This window comes from Chrysochloris asiatica, unplaced genomic scaffold, assembly GCF_000296735.1.
Source record: "Chrysochloris asiatica unplaced genomic scaffold, ChrAsi1.0 scaffold00115, whole genome shotgun sequence".
NCBI classification, from domain to species: domain Eukaryota; kingdom Metazoa; phylum Chordata; class Mammalia; order Afrosoricida; family Chrysochloridae; genus Chrysochloris; species Chrysochloris asiatica.
This window is the reverse complement of record NW_006408633.1, coordinates 5,480,331-5,504,828: the sequence shown is the minus strand read 5'-3', so window position 1 is coordinate 5,504,828 and position 24,498 is coordinate 5,480,331. Positions and strand designations below refer to the sequence as shown.

General features: G+C 37.6%; 1 protein-coding gene across 2 annotated transcripts in view; it reads left to right on the top strand.

Moving 5' to 3' along the window:
- EXOC1 (exocyst complex component 1) overlaps positions 1 to 24,498 on the top strand; it is an 80,959-nt gene that overhangs the window by 21,356 nt on the left and 35,105 nt on the right. For both annotated transcript variants that reach the window (XM_006868051.1, XM_006868050.1), the window contains exons 5-9: positions 3,951 to 4,138; positions 7,801 to 8,028; positions 8,222 to 8,354; positions 9,509 to 9,618; positions 21,936 to 22,085. In XM_006868051.1, the coding sequence (XP_006868113.1) occupies positions 3,951 to 4,138; positions 7,801 to 8,028; positions 8,222 to 8,354; positions 9,509 to 9,618; positions 21,936 to 22,085 (809 nt within the window). The remainder of the gene's footprint in view (positions 1 to 3,950; positions 4,139 to 7,800; positions 8,029 to 8,221; positions 8,355 to 9,508; positions 9,619 to 21,935; positions 22,086 to 24,498) is intronic.

Below are 24,498 nucleotides of genomic sequence, written 5' to 3'. Positions count from 1 at the left end.
GGTTTTAAGACTCACTGTGATGAGTGTAGTTACGGATGTAGAGGAGTCTTGGGGATGCAAGGCTGGATACGACTAGGCTGTGTGACAGGAGGGCCCGCAGCACAACTTGTCTTCTTCCTTTGCTGGGTCAGAGCTTGAGCCTCCAGAGCTCCACTCCCACCCCTGCAAGCCCTGCATTCTGATCCTGGCGCCTGCTCTGACCTCCATTCCTGGCCAGTTAACCGAGGCCGGAGCTTCCTGTAAGGGCGCTGGGAGCCTGGACGTACACTTGGCTCCACTGAGGCGAATGTTTCAGGCCCAGTTCAGCTTATTTGGGAAGGGCATGAAACTCATGAATGTCTTCCAGACACCCTATCCTTTGCCTCTTTCCTCCCTTCCCACCAGTAGCAATTTTGATCTGCAGAGCCTCAGATTGCATAGAAGCTGGGAACCCAAACCAGGTACCCACTGGCACAGTGTTGTCTCTGAGACTGCCACAGCCGTTGAAGAAGTCGGCCCCACACAGCAACTGGACATGACACCCCTCAGGAGGTAGCAGAGGATGTGGGTCAATGGGGCCACCAGAGACTGCCCTCAAGGGAGTGGTCACTTCACAGTCAATGCTGCCCTACCCACCACTTCATTAATGAGCTAACTAGTTAGTAGGTTGTTTTTCGTCATTGTAAATGTGACATGTTAGTGAAGGAGATAGTAAGCAAGGAGTAGTTGTGTTTTTACTACAGTCGATGAGAGGAATAATTCTGTTTTGAAAATGAGATATCTAGCTTTAAAAAAAATTATCTTGTTTATCAGGGTCTAAAACAAAAAGTGTAGACATTTTGATGCTTATAATAAACATTAGCCCTAATTGCGATCATTTTTAAGAATACCAATATCTTTAAAGTTCACACTTTAAAAATCGCCTTCTGTATATCAATAGCCATTGCTTTAGTTTAATAGAGTTTAATAGAGGGAATAGATTTATTAATGTCTACAGACATTTATGCCTTGTTTTAATGGACATTGAAATCATGGCAACTAATTCCCATTGTAAAAAAATCAATACATCTATGAAGTTTGGACAATGTTAGAAAACAAGAAGTTATCACCCTCTCCCTTTAGTTGATATTTAATTATTCAAGTAAATAGAATTATTCTTAACTGTGAATATAGCAATAGCAATATTGGTAGTTTTTATTGGTGGCATTTGATTGTTACGTTAAATTATTGGGGCTTCTCCTTTATAAAAGAGAACTTTGTTAGCAGTTGAAGTAAAGTTCTTATGCGCTTTCCTGTTTAAGTCTACTTGTATCAAGGTTTTAAAAATAATCTTTGACTTACATACATAAAAACCTGCCTGAACTGATATTGCATGAACTTTTTAATTGTTTCAATCTTGTCCTTTCTATCAGCGTTTTGTAACTAATCCATTGGTGGGGAGTGTTTGGGTAAAGCTTTTGGGCCTTGACTTAACTAAAGTGCATGAGTCACAACTGACCTAAAAATATTTTCCAGGAGATCATCTGTTTCCCAGTTTTCTCTTCCAAGGATAAGTCAGTACTATTTCTTAAAAGGTTAAAAGAAGATAGCAAGCTAAATATATTTTTAGTCACTATCAGAAAGTGCAGTCTTGGTGACACAGTGGTTAGAAATCTTGGCTGCGAAACAAAACGTCAGTGGTTTGAATCTACCAGCCGCTCCAAGGGGAAAAATGTGGCAGTTTGTTCCCGTGAAGATTGGAAACCCTGTGGGGCATTTCTTCTTGGAACTGTAAGGTTTCTAAGAGTAGGAATTGACTCCATAGCAGTGGTATCTGAAAATGAGTAAGAAAAGGAACCCTGGAAACTTTGCCTTTTATCAGTTTTTCCACTTTGTAGTTGATTTTGATGTTGACTCTTAAACCTTAATTTTAGCATGTAAAGTTCAAATGAGGTATAGGTGGTATTAAAAAAAAAAATTAAACCTGTGTACTTTTCTACCCAGCTAATATTCTTTGCTTACTTCCCTCTGCTTTTTTCATACCTTTTTTACTCTCCAGAACTGCCTAAAGTTACAGAAGGTGCGTAACACCTTTTCTTCTTATTCTATTCTGTGTATTTGTATTACTTGCCATTGTTATTTATGTACTGTTCATTGCATATTCTACAAAGTTGTATTCATGTCATGCTTATTACTGCAAAATCCTTAGTGTAATAAAATTAATGATGATATTCATTCTTGGCTTCCAAAGGACTATTCCACTGGGGAGGTAATACTTCTGAAGTGGTTATGATCATTTAAAATTTGTGTTTATTTTAAGGAGCAATACAGAATGATTTGGGCAGTTTCTGCCCCCTAGTGGGTAATAAGTCATCACATAGGATAGTTCAACATTTCTACAATAAATTAAAAATGGACTTTACTCAAATGATAAGAAGTTCAATGCTGTCTAAATTGTCTAATCCTTTTTGTCAATCTGAATTAGCTGTTTCTTATTCTAAGACAAACATGTCAGGTAAATGTTAATGCATTTTTAGACAATATGAAAAGCATTCTGATTTAAATCAATATCCAATGAAGTATATGGAAGTCTATAACTTTATTTAGAGTGATAACATAATCTTTTAGGGCTTAACAGTTATTTCTGTCATTTTACCTCGCCTAACCTAAAGAATCCTGGTAGCATAGTGGCTATAAATTGGGCTACTAACCACAAGTTCCGCAGTTTGAATCCACCAGCCACTTTGAGGGATTTTCACGATGAGGCTTTCAGCTCCCATAAAGGTTTACAGCCTCAGACACTCTATACAGGGTTGCTTTGAGTCAGAACCAACGTGACGGTACACAACAGCCAACCTTAAATTTGGGAGTGCAGTTGCTCTGTAAGATTATCACTGGACTGTGAACCACAAGGTCAGCAGTTCGAGCCTTCCAGCCACTCCATGGGAGAAAGAGGAGGCTTTCTGCTCCCACAAAGATTTATAGCCTTGGACACCCTACACAGGGTCACTATGAGTCAGAACCAACTTGGCAGCACTTAACAACAACAACCTTAAGTTACATATTTAGCTTTATACAAAATGCCCACATGCTAAATATATTCTCCCAAAAACTCAAACTAAAACATTTATCCAGAAAGCATCTCAGATTTGATTTCTTGGTCTTTTGTTAAGAAACAAAAAGACCATTTAGGTATTTGTTATTTCAAACAGCCATGTTGTTGCTCTTACTATACAGTTATTGAAAGGCTCCTTGTAGATATCTTTAGAAGATTTATCAGTGCCTATGAAATTTTTGTAAGCAAAGAGACAGTATATTCAGTGCCCAAAAGAAACTGGAGTTCTGGTGTGGCTCTGTAGGATAAGCACTGGACCACAAGGTTGGTTTGAATCTCAAGGTCAGCAGTTCAAACTCACCAGCCACTCCTCTGAACCGACTCGACAGCACTTAACAACAAAACAAATTGGGAATTGTAAGTACATTTTTTATTTCAATTAAAAGTTATATAAAAAACAACGTCATAAAGGCGAAAAAATAGGAACTACAAAAAGAACGGAAAAGGAAAGGAAGCAAATTGTTTCCATGTGTCGGGAATCGATAATCATGTTTCCTCAAAACAGTAACAAGCACCTCCGGTAGGAAAAAAAAAAAACTAGGTCATCCCCATGTGTTTTGCGTTTGTTTTTTTAGCTTTACTGTAGTTGGAGAGCTTGTAACTAAAGCCTGTTAAACCAGTGGATTGGACTGCATGCTTTTTATTATAAATTTTTAATGCTACATTTTATTAACATGCACAGTTCTTTATAAAAAAAATAATAATAATGGGTTGAATGTTTTCATGTATTTTGAATCATCGTTTCCAACTTTTCAGTCTGTAAATAGGACCCGTGTTTATAAGCTAGTCTTACCTTATCTAGCTACAAGGCTTAAGATGCTGTTAGCCCTTCCTCCTTTTAATTGTATTTTGAATTTTTACCTTTACCCTCTTTAAGACTCTGTTCCAAGTGGAGAAAATCAGAGCGTGGCAGGAGGTGATGAAGAAGCAGTCGATGAGTACCAAGAGTTAAATGCAAGAGAAGAGCAAGATATTGAAATAATGATGGAAGGCTGTGAATATGCAATCTCTAATGCTGAGGCCTTTGCAGAAAAGTTGTCCAGAGAGCTGCAGGTGCTCGATGGGGTAAGGCTTGCGTGTACTCTCTGACTGAGTAGCGTGTCATGGATTGAGAAGACTGGTGATGTTCCTATTTTACTACCTCAGCACTTCACTCTTTATAGTGTGGCTGGTAGTGATTGGTGATTGTGTGCCACCAAGATGGTTCCAACTCATAGCAACGTTGTATATGGTCTTGCAGATTGTAGATCTTTAAGGCAGCAGAAAGCCTCATCTTTCTCCCATGAACTACTGACCTTGAGGTTAGCAGCCCAGCTCTTAATCCACTATGCTACTAGGGTTCCTTTATAGTGTCATTGTTGTTAAGTGCCGTCAGTCAGTTCTGACTCATAGCAACCCTGTATAGGGTTTCCAAGGAGCAGCTGGTGAGTTTGAGCCACTGACCCTATGGTTTAAATTGACCTTGTGGCCCAGTGATTTATCCCACAGTGCCACACCAGGAGTGTCATTACTGTTGTGTTTATCTATAAGCACATTACTGGCTGCTGTTAGTCTGTCACTGTTGTCTTCAAAAGACAGGACCATGCCTATTAGGCCAGTTGGATGAGGTTTTTGAAACTTGGGAGGTTCTTAAGAAGTGAAGTGATCCAAGTAAAAAGGGGCCAATAAGAAAACAACTTCTGATATGATTTCCCCCCAGGCTCTGGAATACCTTAGAGTAGTTTAGGGTAAAAGATTAGAATTTTTGTGGTTGAAAAGATGAAAAAAGTATAAATTAGAAAGAGAAATTAGGCTGAACGTAGTGGCTCATTGAGCAGAAGGGAGCAAAACAATTATGATAGAAACACAAGTTGGTTGTTGCCAGTGAGACTTTTTGACTCATGGTGATCCTGTGTGTTTCAGAACTGTCTGTGTTCCACAGGGTTTTTAAGACTCTGACCTTTCAGAAGCAGATCATCAACCTTTTGGCACTTAACTGTGCCACACAGGAGAGCCAGGACAAAAGGCTACTGGATTTCTCCCCTAAAATGTTTTGAAATAAAGCCTAAACCAAACCTGCAGCCATCAAGTCCACTCTGCCTCAGAATGATTCTGTGAAACAGTAGAACTTGCCCCATACAGTTCCCAAGATTGTAAGTCTTCACTGGAGCAGATCACCAGGTCTTTTCTCCCTCAGAGTTGTTGTAGGGTTCCCCTGCCACCAGAGTTCCTTAGGTTTAGGAATGTTGTTGTTGTTGTTGTTATGTGACATCAGAGTCCTTCTGACTCATAGCGATCCTGTGCACAACAAAATGAATCAGTTCACTGTCTTGCACCAGGTTCACAATTGTTACATTTGAGCCCAGGGTTGCTGACACTGTCAGTCCATCTGATTAGGGGTCTCCCTCTTTGTCTCCTAACCTCCACTTTACCAGGCATGGTGTCCTTCTCCAGGGACTGGTCCCTCCTAATAACATGTCCAGAGTGTAAGAGACAAAGTCTCACCATTCTCCCTTTCAAGGAGCATTCTGGCTGTACTTGTTGTAACACAGATTTGTTTGTTCTTCTGGCAGTCGTGATCTTTAATGTGCTTCTCCAACACCGTAATTCAAATGCATTGGTTCTTCTACAGTCTTCCTTATTCATTGTCCAGCTTTCGCATGCACATGAGTCAATTAAAAATATCTTGACTTGGGTCAGGCGCATTTTAGTCTTTATACTAATTTCTTTTCTCTTAAGCACTTTAAAGAGATCTTTTGCAGCAGATTTGCCTTTGTTTTATTTCTTGACTTCTGCTTCCATGAATGTTGATTATGGATCCAAGCAAAATGAATTATTTAACAATTTCATTCTTTTTTCGATTTTTGATATTATTCATTGGTCCAGTGGTGAAGATTTTGGTTTTCTTTACATTGAGATGCAATCGATACTGAAGGCTGTAGTTTCTGATTTTTATCAGTAAGTATTTTCAGTCCTCTTTGCTTCCAACAAGCAAGGTTGTATCATCTGCATATTGCAGGTGGGTAATGAGATTTCTTCAATCCTGATGCCATGTTCTTCTTCATATAATCCAGCTTCTCTGATTATGTGTTCAGCATACAGATTGAATAAGTGTAGTGAAAGATTACAGTCCTGGTACACACTTTTACTGATCTGAAACCATCCAGTATCCTCTTGTTCTGTTCTAATGACCATGTATGTACAGGTTCCTCATGAGCACAATGAAGTGTTCTGGAATATCCGTTCTTCACAATGTTTTCCATAGTTGTCATGATCATACAGTAGAAAGCCTTTACCTATAGTCAGTTAAGCACAAGTGAGCATCTTTCTGGAAGAGAGCCTTTTAATTTATATGAATACTTTTCTTATCTGTGATCTAAATGTACATCTTTAGAAAGTAAAGAGCTAATAGAAATGCCAGTTAGGTGAGACTAATCTAAAACAACATCATTTGTTGTTTTGTTTTTTGAAAGTAAGCATTTAAGAAAACCATTAAAGACTTAAGAAAATTTGGCAGTTTATATTTGGGAAGAACAGAAGCTATGAGGTCTAACTCAGGCCCAGAGAGATTAAGATTACATAAATAGTACAAGTTTGTAAAATTCATGGGAAGCAAAGCCTAGAGGAGATTTCCAGATGAATTTGAAGTTGAAATTTTCCTGAGCAAGGTCAAGCCTCTTTCTTTTTCACTTAAAAGATGGTTTCACTCTTACAGGTGAGCTAAATGTACAGTTGAGTTATTATGAAAATATATATTAAATAGTGTGTGAAATCACAGTGTCACCTATGCAATGATATTCTTTTAGTTTCTTGCTCAAGTTTTTCATCTTATGTTACTATCTTCTTGATGTGATTTATGTTTTGTTTCTGATTAACATTGCATATATGTTTCAAGTCTTCAAAGCGCTTTGCAATTAATTTTGGGTGGTCAGCTCCTGTATTTCTAGGAATTCAGAATCATTTAGAAAACAGTGGTAAGGGATGGTGATTTGTTACTGTAAAATAAAACATAATTGCAAGGGAGGGAAGATGATATAAGACTCTATCTTTTGGCCCATACTGCTCTTCTGTATCCTTTTAGTACAAATTGTATGATACAAAAATGAATCCTATGTATCCTTCCAAGACTAGTAAACCACGGCCACCCTCTTGCCTAAGGTTTGCATAGGTGATGGTGCTATTATTTTTTAGTTTACATAAATGTTAAGGCATACAGAAAATGTTTATAGCTGGTAGAATTGGAAAAAATATTAGAGGTGTTACAGTATGTTGTTGTTATGTGCCGTGGAGTCGGTTCTGACTAGAGCGACCCTATATAGGGTTTCCGAGGCTGTAAGTCTTTATGGGAACAGAAAGCCTCATTTTTCTCCTGTGGAACAGCTGGTAGTTTTGAACTGCTGACCTTGCAGTTCGCAACCCAATTCGTAACCACTACACTACCAGAGCTCCTTTGTTACAGTATAATGTCTCTCAGTTTACAGAAATGAAGATATACCACATTCCTTACAGTCTAGGGAAATACTGTAGAATAGTGAGGCATGGTCCTTAGCTTTGGTACAGACACAAAGTATACAGTCATGAAATACTATTTCTGTTAAAAAGTAGAACATAGACATAAAGTGATATGTTAAAGTAAATGTATTTCTATCTATGTGGCCCTGCTTTCAAGAAGATGTAGCATCATTTCATCTGTTTTATTTCTCAAAGCACACTTAATAAAAGTATTATTTTTACTTTTAACCTTGTAGGCCAACATCCAGTCCATCATGGCATCTGAGAAGCAGGTGAACATTCTGATGAAGTTGCTGGATGAGGCTTTAAAGGAAGTGGATCAGATTGAATCGAAACTGAGCAGTTATGAGGAAATGCTCCAAAGTGTAAAAGAACAAATGGATCAGATCTCTGAAAGCAACCACCTAATTCATCTTAGTAATACCAATAATGTGAAACTCTTGTCTGAGATAGAGTTCCTTGTGGTAAGTATGATTACAGATTACCAGTGAAACAAACAAAAAAGCTTGTGATAATATATCAAACCTCTCATTTCCTCATGAGTTTAGGATCTAAAATAATTCCAAAGACCTGATGATAGGATTGAATAACATCTTAACTGACACATTTCCCAAACTTCCCATGGGTAAATAAATGGTGTATTTACATATGTTCTAGAACCACATGGACCTGGCCAAGGGTCATATCAAGGCACTTCAGGAAGGAGATCTTGCCTCTTCTCGAGGCATTGAGGCCTGCACCAATGCCGCCGATGCCCTTCTGCAGTGCATGAATGTAGCTCTTCGACCAGGTACATTCATTGGTGGCGATCACTTATAACTAGGACTCTGAGACTAAGCCTGCAACTTGGTAAAAGATCTTAACCAGAAATATGTGGCTTATTTTAGTCTTAGAACTCTTAAAGAAGTGTTACTTATTTACAGACATTTCAGATGTTACTAAGAGTTTGTTACTTTGTGGGTTTTCTTTATTTTTTTTTTCATTATAATACTTTCTGGGTGATGGTTGACAATTCTGATTGACACCATGAGTTTTCTTTGTTGTTGTTGTTAAGTGCTTCAAGTCGGCTCCAACCCATAGTGACCCTGCATAGTGTTTCCAAGGAGCGGCTGGTGAGCTTAAACTGCCGACCTTGCAGTTCAAACGACTTTGCAGTCTGACACATTAACGCACAGCGCCACACCAGGACTCCTTGTTGTTGTTGTTGTTGTTAAGTACAGTGGAGTTGGTTCCGAGTCATAGAGACAATGCACAGGGTTTCCGAGGTTGTTAATCTTTACGGGAGTAGAACGCCTCATCTTTCTCCCTCAGAACCACTGGTAGTTTCAAACTGCCAACCTTCAGATTAGCAGCCTAACCACTACGCTACTAGAGCTCCTTACTACTGTCTAAAAAAAGCGAGCACAAAATAGGTAGTAACACAGACAGCATAAGCTTTTGCTATTCCAAAAATGAAACGCTATTGCTGTCTAATGGATTCTGACTCATGGCAGCCTTATGTGTTACAGAGTCAAGCTGCTCCATGGGGTTTTCTTGACTTTGGTCTTTACAGAAACAGATCGTCAGGACTTTCTTTTGCAGAACAGCTGGGGGGATTCAAAGTGCAACCTTAAGGTTAGCCAATCGCAAACTGTTTGTGCTATCCAGGAACCTCCTTGCTAGACCTCTGGTTCCAAAACTTGAGCATGTATCAGAAAACAGATTGCCCAGCTTCTCCCCTCACCCCAGATTCAGTAAACCTGAGACCCAAGAATGTGCATCTGTAACAGTTCCTAGGTGATGGTGATGCTGGATTACCCTTTGAAAACTGCTTTGCCCTGCTCACCATCCTTTTTAAAAATCAAATGTGTAAGCTAGTACAACTGTGACTTCTTCAAATCTTCAGTGGGGGTACTGTTGTAAATGTGTGTGTTAAGTCAGTCAGAACTGTTGTTGTGATTCTAGGCCATGACATGCTTCTGGCAGTCAAACAACAACAGCAGCGTTTCAGTGATTTGCGGGAGCATTTTGCCCGGAGACTGGCCAGTCACCTCAACAATGTTTTTGTTCAACAGGTAATTTTAGTTTATTATTAAACTCAGCATATCCCTCCCTTTGTTATTCTTGTTGTTAAGTGCCGTCAAGTCGGTTCCTACCCATAGCGACCCCGTATAGGGTTTCCAAGGAGCAGCTGGTGAGCTTGAACCACCAACGTTGTAGTTCAAACGGCTTTGCAGTCTGGCGCATTAACCCACAGCACCACACCAGGACTCCATGCCTCCCTTTAGCTTACCTTAAACCTTAAAATCCCCTCTCCCCCAAATAGAAGTATTTCATTGGCGTGATGATATATTCCTTCATACATTTGGTTTGATTTTAAGATTTCGAAATATATGCACATTTGCTCTTAGATGAATTTTGGGCATCAGTAGTTACCTTTGCTAGTTAATCTAGTTCCTTTCAGCTCAAACTCTGACTCCAGAAGTCAGATAAAAAAGTATGCCTGTTTATTGCATTTTGCCATTTTGTTGTGAGCCATCAAGTCTGTTCTGACTCCTGGTGACCCCATAGGACGGAGCAGAACTGCCCTGTAGGCTGTCCCAGGCTGTATCAGATTGCTGGGTCTTTCTTTCTCTCAGCTTCTGGGTGGATTTGCATCACTGGCCTTTCAGATGGCAGGCAAGTGCTTAGCCATTGGGCCACCAGAGCTCCTTCAGATGTTGTTACTTTTTCTAAGTACATCCAAACTTGTTACAGATTTGCAGATGGACTTATTTTATTTTTTAATATCTTAAAGCGAGAACCAAGGACTTGGTTTTAGTATTTCATAGTTTCTGATTATTTATATAGCTAGAGTATTGTTGTTAAGTGCTGTAGAGTCAGTTCCTACTCATAATGACCCAGTATCAGGTTTCCCAGGCACGGCTGGTGAGTTTCAACCTACAGTGCCACACTAGGACTCCATACATAGGGAGTGTGTAGGTGACAAAAATGACTATAGCTCAACTGTAAATTTCAGTTCATTTCATTTTCATATAAACCATTTGTCTATTATATTTTCTACAGAAAGGGATGTTAGGATTAAGGTCAGAGAAATAATTCTACTAAGAGTACCTTAGAGGCTATCTAGTGTCATAAATTGGTGTTTCACCTTCTTAGGTGTTTCATCTCTTTTTATTTTATTAGGTTTCTTGGGTGAAAATACTTCAGGGAAACCTGAGGGGGGAAATCATCAAGAAATGTTGTGTGAAACCGTGGACTCTTTTTTGTTTCCACTGTGCACTATTCTAAAACAAATGTATTTATTGTATTTTATTTCCCATTAGTTTACTCAGGCCCTCCTTCAACTCTATAGCAGGTCCAACTTTCTTTCGGGTTCTGTGAGTACATCAAATTTGGCTCAAGCTTCTGATTCTTCCTTTTTTTGTTGTTCCTATAAAGTTTACTAACTTTATAGTTTATAACTTAACTTGCTAATTTAAACTACCCATTAACTGTATTTTTAGCAATTTTTTTAATGTCCTAAACAAAGAGTTTATTTTGCCCAGAAAGGCATTTAATCTCATTCTGTTTGCCTTTCTTCCCTCATTTATCCTTCATTGATGTAATGAAACAAATACCAGGTAACATATGCATTTCAGACACTGACTTGAAGTAAATTGGAGGCAGTCCCTGCCCTCAAACAACTCAAAAGTTGAGGGGAGAGAGACAGATATACTTAGGAAGGAAAATGCTATGATCTGAAACACTGGGGAGCATTTAGGAAGTCTGAACTAAGCCTGGGGGTGTGGGGAGGGTCAAATAAGGTTCCCTCAACCTTTCTTTTGACCTGAAAAGTATCAAGAAAAAAGTAAACTTAGAAGTCACGTAGAAAATACTAACTCACTTTTTTTTACATTATTATTTCAGTGGCAATCAGTTGCACACTGTTTCTTACTTTTCAAACTTACATTATTGACCGTGATGTTGCCCATATTTGTAGACAGTATTAAAAATACTAGTTAGTAAACAATAATCCTTTCTGTACCCTTAATTGTTGTAACATGCACTGATTGATGGTTTTGCTTTTTTGCCTGGTAAACTAATGACTTTGTTCAAAATGAATGCCCTCTGTGTCTGAAAGTCAAATATGTATTGTTACATATGAATGATGCATGTTAAAGACCAAAGGGTTACAGCAACCTAGAATGTGCTGAGGAAGGTGGAGGAGAGGTCCCAAGTACAGGAAAGAAATTTGCTATGTGCTGGATTCATCAGCTTATCTAACAGAAGTGTCAGGAAATACAGGTATTTCTCATCCTGAGGGTGGGACAGAGTAAGTGGGAAGTTTTGATTAACGTATTATAGTGCCTCTCTGTCAGTCACCACATTTTCATTACATGCCTCTTAGGTACTTTTTCTGGTCTATATTGAAGAATAAGAAGTGATTCTTTTCAGGATGCTAGTAAGGAGGAGTTAGGACTAATGTACTTAGAATTCTGTAACAATGTGTATAATAAAGAGCTAGTTGTAGAAGTGTAGATTATACAGGTACTTAAAGAGGGTAAATCAAAAGTGAACTGGGGGAAAGAGGATTCATTCTTCAGACATTAGTTCCTTGTATTTATGGTAATGGAAAATGTAGCATCATACATAGAAGAGGTCGACACAATTTAAGGTAATCAGTGCCATTAGGCTATACACACACACACACACACACACATGTTTTGATAAATGCTCTGTTATCTATAATTTTACAGTGACCAAGTATGTGTGGGTATGTATGTAAGTGGTGTTGTTAGGTGCCGTCAAGTCATAGCAACCCTGTATAGGGTTTCTGAGGCTGGTGAGTCTGAACCACCGGTCTGGCAGTTCAAACCAACCTTGCAGTCCAGTGCTTTATCATACAGCGTCACACCAGGACTCCATGTATACTAGGTAGGTATGGATTTATATGTAATACATGTATATACAAGGTACTTCAGAAGTTCGTGAAAAATGGAATTTTTTTCACAAACTTTTTGAAGTACCCTTGTATATGTAACACTTTGTTGTTGTAAGTGCTAGTGAGTCCGTTCTTGCTCATAGCGACCCAGTGTAGGGCTTCTGAGAAGCAGTTGGTAGGTTTGAATTGCCGATCTTGTGGTTCGCAGTCTAGTGCTTATCCATAGGTGAATATATATGCATGTGTATATAAATGTGTGTTTGTGTATATATGAGCATGTGTGTATTATATAATAAATAAGGATCTTAGAATCTGATACCTATTATTAGGGCTCCTGGGTGAAAAAAATACTTAGGAGAAATTGAGGAGGAAAATCATCAAGAAATGTGTGAAACCATGGACTCTATTTTGTTTCCACTTTGTACTATTCTGAAACAAATGTATTTACTGTATTTTACTTCCTAGTAATTTTACAGATAATTAATATTAAACATAACCAGTCTCTTCACAGGGTTAGTTTTCTTGGTTTGGATACAGAGTCATAGTCTCATGGAATAACTTGGTCAGTTGATACAATATAGTTCATAAAGGTTATATTCCACAGCCTAGTCTGGTGAGTAGCATCCAGGGTTTTAAAAGCTTGAGAGCAGTCGTCTCATATACAACTATTAGCATGTACTTGTCTGGAGCAAAAGAGAAAAAAGGAAACAAGAATCGGAGAAGGACGTGGTCTGCGGAACTAACTGTGCACATGAGCCATGGGCTTCTCGGCCCTGAGTCCAGAGGAACTAGCTGGTGCGCAACTACCAGTACCATATGTGGGGACTTCAAAACATTTTGTGGAAAAATGGAATTGAAAGATAATAATGGTATTTTCCCACACAGTTTTTAAGCCCCTTGGTGAGTTCACATCAGGTCCATAGTATAAATATGGATCTTGATAGAAATGGAGAAAACTGTGCAGCAGAACTCATTGAAAGAGGTAAAATCTCCAAAGCTAGTACTTAAAAATTTTCTTTAAACCTTGAGCCAAAGCTAACCCCGCAAATCGCCTTTTAGGTAAATAGCAGATTAGCTCATAAAGTAATGAATTATTGTTAGGTGCCATCGAGTTGGTTCCGACTCATAGTGACTCTGTATAGGATTTCCAGGAGCGGCTGGTGAGCTTGAACCGCCAACCTTGCGGTTCAAACCTACCTTGAAGTCTAGCACATTAACCCGCAGCAGCACACTAGGACTACAAAATAATGACTAATCACTCTTTAATTTAAAAAATAATGTATATGAGACTATGTGAAGCATAGATGAGAAGGTTGTGGGAAATGTGAGACTAGCTTAAGGGAAGTGGGTCGTCTAGAAGAGAAATACTGAGACTACTGATGTAATGTAAAGAATGTGACTAATGTAGCCGAATGAAATAGGTAGAAATGATTGGATGATCATTAGGTAATTTTTTTGCTGTGTATTTGTCCACTGAAAATTCAATAAAATACTGAGTTTTTTGATTTTTAAGTGAGTTTACTGAGGATTTAAGAAGTCAGATATAACTTTATGAATAGGACTGAACTTGAACATTGTTCATGCAATCTGGATTATAGTATGTATAGATTTTAAAGAAGGTATAGATGTTGTACCGAAGAAGCAGTGGAAATAATCCTTTGATCACAAAATAACAGTAATTTAAGAGCTTTGGTTCCCATTTTTCAACACATCAGTTAATAGATAAAATTTGGAGACTGTTTGTTTTAGTATTCTAGTGATGCCATTACAGAAATACCATATCCCACACTAATCCTTACTCAGTAACCGAACAACGACAGTCCATGTCCTAATGGGATTCTAACCACAGACATAGAGGTTAAGAGATTTACAGCACATATTTTGAGGGGAGATAACTTAATATATAACATTCTACCTTCTCCACTCCCCCAGTTTAATTTACATCCTTGCCATGCAAAGCACATGCATGCACCTCATCATACTATCGCAAGTCTTTACAACTCCAAGTCCATAATCTTATTTTGTGGAGTCTCTAAATCAAATACTGGTGAAACTTTAGGCATCTTCCATACTTCAGCAAAACTTCATCTGTGAGCCACTGAAATCCAGAATGCAAGTTAGCTGTTTCCCAAGTACAATGGTAAACAGGCACAAGGTAGACATTTCCTTTACAGCTAGAAGAAATTGGAGGGAAAGAAGAGATCATGGGCACTTGCCCAAGCTAGTCCAGAACCCCACAGAACAATTGACATTAGCTTGAAAATAACCCTTTGTTCTTGGGAAGCATCTGGACAGTGGCATTGTCCTCCAGAGTCCAGGTGTTGCCGGTGCCTTCTGGATTCTGGGTGGAGACTCCTCAACCCTGGGCTTCATCCCTTCCTTCTGGGCCGTCAGGTATGGCAGCTCTGCTCCGTCCTTTTGTTGTTAGGTTCTATCGAGTTGACTCTGACCCCCTGCACAACATAACAAAACACTGTCCAGTCCTTCACCATCCTTACGGTGGTTTTATTTGAGTCTATTGCTTGAGCCACCGGGTCACTCTTTCTGGTGATCCTCTTCTTTACCCAGCACAGTGTTCTTTTTCAGGAACTAGTCTTTCCCAATAACAAATCCAAAGTACAGGAGACAAAGTCTCATTGCCCCTGTTTCTAAGGAGCATTCTGGTTATACTTCTTCCAAAACAAATTAGTTTGTTCTCAGGCCATGGTACTTTCAATGCCCCAACACCATCATTCAAATCCATTGGTTCTTCTCCAGTCTTCCTTATTCATTGTCCAGTTTTTATCTACGTATGATGTGATTGAAAATGCCATGGCTGGGGTCAGGCACACCTTAGTTCTCAAAATTCCAAATAATTTTATGAAGCTAATACTTTAAATAAATGCCAAAGCAAATAGGTAAATATTACAGTTATAGAATTATGTAATTGCAATTATGTACTGCAAACAAAAAAGCAGAGATCATTATTGCAAAGCCAAATCATTCTTGAAACTGATCATTCCAGAGTACCAAACCCTCTCCTTTATAGGCATACAGAAAAAGTAATACAGCAACTACAATTGGAAAACTAGCAATGACCTAAAAATATTTCAAGGAGTTCACGAGAAAAAGAGAGCATGAAGCTTAAAAGATCATGTGGTCTTTTGATATGTATCTCAAAAGCTAATCAGGAGAGACATTCATGGAACCCATAGGCAATTAACCTGATCCTAAAGATGAAACTTTCTGCTCCTGTAAAAAAATTTACAGCCTCAGAAACCCTGTACAGGGTGGCTAAGAGTTGAAGCCGACTCCACGACACATCACCACCACCACCAAAGTATAAAATGAATTCTCAAGAAAATTATATTAAAAATAAAAATATTTTTTACTTTAGAATTTCATAAAATAGCAACCAGAAAAAAACATTATGATTAGGATTTTACTAAAGATTGGATGGAAGTTTTTCCATCCAATTTGTATATTCCACAGATAATATTGGTCACTCAACAATCAATGGATGTACTTATTTTTATGTCTGAAGAAGGATGATGTGGTTTCAAGAATTGATACTAATACTAAGTTTATTACTATAGAACCTGACAAAACTGGGATTTGAGATGTGATTTGGTGGTGGTTGCATTCTTGACTGCTCCTTCCATGAGCACTGATTGTGGGCAAGTAAAATGAAGTTCTTGACAACTGCCATCTTTTCTCCATTTATCATAATGGAGAAATGATTGGTCCAGTTGTGAGGATCTTTATTTTCTTTTACAGTTGTAATCCATACTGACCGCTGTATTCTTTGATCTTTTCGCCTTCCTCCAATCCTGATGCTATGTTCTTCTGCTTCTCAGTTTATTAGTTCAGCATACATAACTGAATAAATATGGTGAATACTTACTGACCATACCATACATACTGACACATACCTTTTCTTATTTTAAAGCACACAGTATCCCTTTGTTCTATTTAAACAACTGCCTCTTGGTCTATGTGCAGGTTCCAAATGAACACAATGTTATCCATAGTGTGTTATGATCCATACACAAGTAAACATTTTTCTAGTATTCTCTGTTTTCAGCCAACATCCACCTGGTGCCAGAAATGATTATCTCGTGTTCTATGTCCTCTTCAGAATCCTGCTTGAATTTCTGACCGCTTACCTGTCAACATACTGCTGCAATCGTTTTTTAATTATCTTTAGCAAAATTTTACTTGTGTGTGAAACTAATGATGCAGTTCGATAATTTCCACATTCTGTAGGGTCACCTTTCTTTGGCTTGGTCACAGTCAGTTGGCCAGGTAGCTGTATTTCAAATTTCTTTGACTAGTGAGTGCTTCCAAAGCTATACATGTTTGTTAAAATATTTCTATTGTTATTCCGTCAATACCTGCAGCCTTGTTTTCCACCAGTGCCTTCAACGCAGCTTGGTTTCCTTCCTCCAGTACCCTCTGTCTCAGTTATCTAGCGTTGCTGTAGCTGAAATATCACAAGTAGGTTCCTTTAACAAATTTCATTATCTCCCAGTGTAGGATGCTAGAGTACCAGCTATGGAAGAAGGCTTCCTCTCTTTGTTGACTCTTGAGAAAGATCCTTGTTTTCTTTCAGCATCTGTTGGCCTAACATTCCTTGGAGATCGCCATGCTTCTTGGCATCAATCTTCCTCTGGATCTAGGAACTTCACAGTGTATGGGCCCCAGGCTTTCTTTCTTGGTGGTAGTAGGTCCCTCCATTGTTCACTGCTTTCTCCCATTATCTCTTGCAAGATAAAAGGTGTTGCAGACCACATCCCTGAGAAACTTCTTCACATAAGATCATTCAGAGTTGTGAAGGGGTTATGGTATTGCAGCCCAACATCAGTCCTCTTACTGGTTTATGACATCAGATCACAGCATAGGTAATTATCACATAACACCACAGTACACAACATTGTACATTTGCCGAACTAATGAGAATCATGGCTCAGCTAAGTGGACACATATTTGGGAGGGACTGCTCTTGATCCTATGCTACTTGAACTGTTTCAATGACAACCAGTTCTTTTTGATATAGTGACTATGTATTCCTTCCATCTTATCTTGATGCCACCCTCATTGTTCTATATTTTTTATACTGAAAACAGCCAGTTAATCTGCTGATGAAATTAAGGAAACATTTTAATTTTAAAATGTCCTGCAGAAACTTGAGTTGTTTTGGAAAGATTTGTTTTAAAAGGATAACTGCTCTCTGCTTTTTTGTGTTTTAGTTCTACAGAGACCTCTATCGATAGATTCTATTAGCGACTTAGAAAACATGACTGATTAATTTAGGAAATTGAAAATGAACTAAAGCACATGAAAGTGAAATCTGAAGTTGTGAGGGTTTTTTCTTAAGTTTGAAATGTTTCCTTCTCTCAACACATATTTACAAAACCATCATCTATAAAAGAAAACCACCAAAAGCCAGTTTATGTCACAAAACTGTTTTCGTAGGCATACGTCATGTTTTTGTAAACACAAGTTATTGATCTCTAGTTAAAAGCTTAAAAAGAATTATAATTATTTAAGGTCAGTTTTTGTGATGTTTGTTTTCTTTTTACTTTTAAGAATACAGAAATGAATGTGTCATGACATACAAGGAAAGAATCCCCGTATCTTGAAAACGCATCTGGCATTTGACATGAATTGGTCATTTCTGTTGGAAAATCAGGGTAGCAAAGTGATTAAGAGCATAGATGCTGGGACTAAAGTGCCTGGGTTCTGACCCTTCCTAGCTGGATGACCTCGGGAAAGCTAATTAACCTCTCTGTGCATCTTAGTTGCTTATTTGAATAATGGGGGTAATAAAAATACCTAACTCAGAAAATTACTATGAATATTCATTTGTTTTTATATGTTTAACTCTTAGAGCAGTACTGGTCATAATAAAACAGTCATTTTTATTTTATTATAAATTATAGTATTGTATGCACTAATGAACATTTCTAACACATTGAGTTTTTACATAATATAGCTGTCTGAGATCAAATGAAAAAATGTAAGCAGCTAATAAAACATTTTTGTTAATAGTTTCCCTACTTTTAAAAAGAAGGAAAATATACTTACTATGAATATTAGACTTTATATACATATGGTGGTGGTTATGTGCCATGGAGTCGGTTCCGGCTCATAGTGACCCTGTACAGGGTTTCTGAGGCTGTAAATCTTCACGGGAGCAGAATGCGTCATCTTTCTCCTGCAGAACAGCTGGTAGTTTCGAACTGTTGACAATGAGGTTCACAGTCCGATTCGTAACCCCTACGTTACCAGAGCTCCTTTTATACATATAGTACCTACCAAGGTAATGGCATTCAGTGAATTGTTATTGTTACTGATTTAATATTATTTATAATAAGAAAATTTTAACATTTTTTTTAAATATATGAAAAATAAAATGTTTTGCATGTTAGAGTTCTAGGTGTTATAAAGTTACATACATTATTGTTTTAATTAAAACAATTTAAATGTTTAATCCTATTTTCCATAGTTATTTGGAAACACTTTTTCTTAAAATTAAACCCCATTTGTTAACACTGATAACATTTCGTCTATTTTAGTAGTAGTTTGAGGTGATATTGTTCTTTGTATTAAAAAAAACAGTTGCCGTCCAGTCAGTCCTGACTCCTGGTGGCTCCACGTGTGTCAGAGTAGAACTGTGTACCAGAGTTTACAATGACTGTTTTTTTGGAGCTAGATCTCAAGGTCTTTCAGGGTACCTCTGGGTAGACTCAATCAACCCTTTCATTTTCAGGAGAAAGCTTTTAATGATTGAAGAGCTTTCCTGACATTAAAGTAAATAAAATAGCTTGATAATGTAATAGCCTGAATAAACAGTTGTAGAAAAACATAAGCAATTATTTTGAGTGTCAACTCATTGAGAAAAATTAATGTTAAGATTATTTTGGGTAATAAATATAACTAATATTGTTACTCATAAAGACAGAATATGTATCCCCTTTAATCAGTGTAACTAAAGGTACAGAACTTGGAGACATTAAACATATAATTAAAATATCTATGTATTCCTAGTACCTAATATTTGTTATTCTATGGAATCCCAACTATGTTTCTGATACAGCAATTTGAAACCATTCCTGTAACATTCCAGCATAATGTCGCTTGTCACCTGTAAGTAGAGTTTAGATTATATATAAACCAATGGTAATGCATATGTATTTTGTCTGCTATTATTACTTTTGTTTATGTTTATTGTTAGCCTTTCTAAATGGACAAAATGCAGATTCCCGAGCATTCCATATATGCAGAATTGCTCCATGATTCTGTGGTACATGAATGTTACATTTTCAGTTGCGAGGTTCACACTCCCTTATCCAAAGTTCTTTAAAGTCAACTGTGGTTTTTAGGGTTTCTCAGATTTTACAAAAGTAATATAGTACATTAGTTGTTGTTGTTAGGTGCTGTCAGGTTGGTTCCTACTTACAGCGACCGATCCTAAGTTAAACGAAGTTCTGATGTGGCGCTGTAGAATAAGCACCAGATTGCTAACCGCGAGGTTAGCTGTTCAAACCCACCAACTGCTCTTTGGAAACCCTATACAGAGTCACTATGAGTTGGAACTGATTCACTGGCACTTAACAAAATGTACAACAAAACACTGCCCTCTACTATCCTCACAATTGTTGCTGTGTTTCAGCCCATTGTTGCAGACACTGTGTCAGTCAATCTCATTGAGGGGCTTCCTGTTTTTCTCTGACCCTCTAATTTATGAAACATGGTGTCCTTCTCCAGGGACTGATCCCTCCCAATAAACATGTCCAAAGTATGAGAGACGAAGTCTCGCCACTCTCACTTTTGAGGAGCATGTTGGCTGTACTTCTTCCAAGGACAGATTTGTTTGTTATTGTAGCAGTCAGTATTCAGTATATTCTTCACTGATATAATAATCCAAGTGTATCAATTTTTCTTTGGTCTTTCTTACTAATTGCCTAGCTTCTGCATGAATATGAGGCATTTGAAAATGCAATGGATTGGCTCAGTTGCATCGTGGTCTTTAAAGTGATAAAATAATATCTTTGTTTCTTACTCTAAAAGTGCTTCTCAGTTACTAAGGAACTCTTTTCACCTAGGTCATGTGGGGTTTCTTTTTTATGTGTATTAAAAAACACTTTAAATCTATAACTGCTAAATTCCTATTGTACGAATACAGTAAAATAAAAAATTAAATAGATTAAAGAAATTCCTTTTAAGTTAAAAGGATTTTAGCCTTAAAATTCAAGAATTTTTTTAAGCTAATCTATATTGACTAATAAATAGAAAACACATTTATAATTTGGCTTCAGGCAACTTCAACAGGAAATGAATTGTCAAACGCAAATGTCAACAGCTTGTGTCATTTAATACAGTTTTCACAAAATACTAGCAAATATATTATGAGTATGCTAGCAAATCTTGCATCAGAATGACTTCAGATGCATCTGGCCTGGTTTTCCTTTTCCTTGTTCCTGGGAAACTGTTGTCAAGGGGAAGCTACTCGTGTAATTGGTTAACTCCCCATCTCGGACACTGGTTTGACTTCATGGTAGCACGTGTTGGCCACATGGCAAAGAAGAGCTAGATTGTTTTAAAGGAGAGCAGCAGAGATTTTTTTGGTTTTGTTTTTGTTTTTAAAACCACTAACTGGTAGGCAGATGCTGTTTTTGAGTCTTATTAAATTGATTTTGTATAACAGGTTTTGAAAAGCTAACAAAATGAGACTGAGACAACCATAGTTCCAAGCGTCTTCTATGTGACCTGTGGAGCGTAAGATTTTTCTTTTAGAAAATAGGGTTTGGGGATCAGATGTTAAGGTCTGTTTTTCCAAAGCAGAAATCAGGATGCATCCTCTGACTAAGGCTATATGTTAGCATATTTCATTGTACATATGAACATCTTGTCAGGGCTTAATAACAAAATCTTATATGACTATTTAACAAATCACTTTAATGGAAAAAAATATAATCTCATTACTATTAAGAGATTTAACCTGGAAAATCCACATTATGGTCATCTATGGCTCTTCCTTTATAAAATTCTACATGTTACATATTTTTGTCTATTTCAAATATTACAGTTTTTAATGGGAATACCATAATGCAGAAATTCTATTTTGAATGGCTTCCCTATTTGGTATGTTTCTTTATACAATCTGTATCTAAAGTTTATGTCCTTTTTAATTTCTAAAATAATCTGGCATAGGGGAGACACACTTGGTTAAAACTTCCTCAACTCATTTAGAAGAGAGAATGAGTAGTCAATTTATCCTAGTGCCATTCTTATATGTTTGTGGTTATTTTATAATGATGATATTTAATTGATATTTACAGGATGATGAAAGAAAACAAGTAAGTACTTGGTTTTTGTTTTTACATGCTTTGGTTTTGCCTGGACACATGGCCGTTTGTTTAGAATTTTCTGTTATAATGATGTTTCTTTATATTGTCAATAATATTTATTTTTCACTCACTTTAGGGACATGATCAGAGTTCAACTCTTGCTCAACACTCTGTTGAATTGACTTTACCTAATCATCATCCATTTCACCGAGACTTGCTCCGATATGCCAAGCTGATGGAATGGTTAAAGAGTACAGATTATGGAAAATATGAGGGACTAACAAAGGTATGGACTTGATAGAAATTGCTTACTAAGTATAGAATAGAGCATGGTCTCTGATTCAGGTTATCATGTGTTCAGTTTACCAAGCGACAATTAGGGAGCGTTCTTCGTTAAGGCATAAAATAGTTTCATTTCTGAGTGTTCATTAACCAGACAGAGAGCAGTTTGGATAAAGAAGAGCTAAATTTTGATCTTCAGTATAAAACAGTTGTTAGTTAGATGCTATAATTATTTCCTGAGTTTCTTTATATGCATTGTACAAACTAAAACTAGGAAATGTGAAGCTTTGTGAATGAGGTATTTGCCCTTTAAGAATTTACAATCCATTCTGTTAAACAAGTCCTAACCCCTTTTTAAGCAAGCATTCCACTATTCAAGCCTCTGTCTCTAAGGTTAGAGTTTTATTTTAAGTCTCACTGGGAAGAACAGTCATATATAAAATAATCAGTAAAAAATTCATTGCTAAACTAGGAAAGAGTTTAAATATATAACAGTCTAGAGAAGGGAGAAATCATTGTTCTGAAGCCATGGAAGGAAACTTTATAAATGACATTGGACTTGAATAGGGTTTTAAATAGTGAATGGTATATAATAAGCCAGAAATATGAGTCAGAATGTTGCTGGGATGGGATAAAGGTGCGCAGATATGGGAAGGAAAAGTATGTTGTTTTCTTAGGACAATGTGGAGATACACCTGCCTCACCGAAGCAGGAATTTCATATTCCACAGCACTGAAAAATGATGTTGCAAAGATAAGCCAAGAGGCCTGACATCTTCCTTCCAGCAAGCGATAAAATTAATTAAGAACCTGGTGTGATAATTCAGATAAAATGAAGTCTTGAACAATGTACATGTAGTCGGAGTAGAGAGAGAATGTAAATTGAAACAGAGCCTCCAGAGGCAGAAGGAACAAGATGCCAAGAAAGCTATCGTTACTCACCTTCTTAGAGTGCACGTTCTAGGGACAAAACAGACAGAAAAGTTGATTCTATTGTGGAGTATTAGAAGGTGCTGAATCCTGCAGAGGAAATAAAGAAGCAATAGGGGAGTGCCAGGACTTGAGAAAGGTTGATGTTCAAGTACGAATGATCAGAGTTGTCAAGGTGACTTTAGAGCACAGATTTAAAAGATACAAGGAATAAGCAGACAAGCATTCCAGGCATGGCACGGCATCCTCAGGTGAGAGCATATGCTTGTGGAGCAGTGAGTAGGCCAGTGTGCTTGGCGCCCAGTGAGCCAGGGGCAGAGCTTTGGAAGGACAGATCGGCGAGTTTAAGGGGACAGGAAGGACGGGCAAATTGGGAAGGACTGTGGACCTTTGTAAGGATTTGGCTTTTATAGTGAGTGAGATGAAGAGGCCACTGTAAGGTTTTGAGCAGTGTAGTCGCGTGATCTGATGTAGATTTAATTAATGACCATTGTAGTTGTTATTGTCGTTCACCATTGTAGTGAACGTTTGTTATTGTCGTTCACCATTTTAGCACTAAGCATAGTACTTTACTGGCAGTTGTGCAGGAATTGGTCATGTCCCTGTTTTTATAAAATGGAGCTAAGAATTGCCACCTTTCTAATTCAAATATTTAAGTAGCTGGTTTGACTGTAAGATAAGTGCTAGACCACAGGGTTGGTCTAAATTTCAGGATGGTGGTTCAAACTCACCAGCCACTCCTCAGAAATCCTAGACAGTGTCATTCTGAGTTGGAGCCAACTCAGTGGCACCTAACAACAACAACACAATAGTATTCTGGATATTCCTGGCTGAAGAGCAATGTGGTAGGAAAATCAAAATCTTTTTATTTGTAAGTTGTTATGAATTTGGAGTTTAAGAATGAAAAATCGAAGTTCTGAATAAGTCATTTAAATAATTAGTAATGATTTCATTATGTAGGCAATATGACCCTCACAGATGTTCATGAATTTGAAGGACCAATATATTTTGTCTCTGAAGTGAAATTGTTGGAATTGTTATGGAAAAGCTCTTCCTCTACACCCATGTGCTTGTGACTAAAAATTTCCTAACTGTAATTTTGATAGTAAAATCTTTTCTTTCTTTCTAGTTTCTATAGTATCTGCCCAGTTTTATCGAGAGAGAGGCACTCTCTTTCAAAGTGCTTTTTAAATGAAGATTGTCCTCTCAAGGATTCCTTTTTATACACACAAGCCCATTTAATCTTTATTCTTAATGAAATAATTAGTACAACTCCTTTCAGTTATTATAAACTCTTCATTAGGTTCCTGTGTCAGATGAAGGTAGAAGGCTTAGGCAGGAATTTATGACAAGGGTAATGGTCAGAAAAGGACAGCTCTGCATTCCTAACAATGCATTGATGTCAATGTATTCAGCAATAGGACATTCGTACATACCCTAGACTTCCTGGATTTCCTCTCTGAAGTGCCTGCCCATTGAAAGTACAGC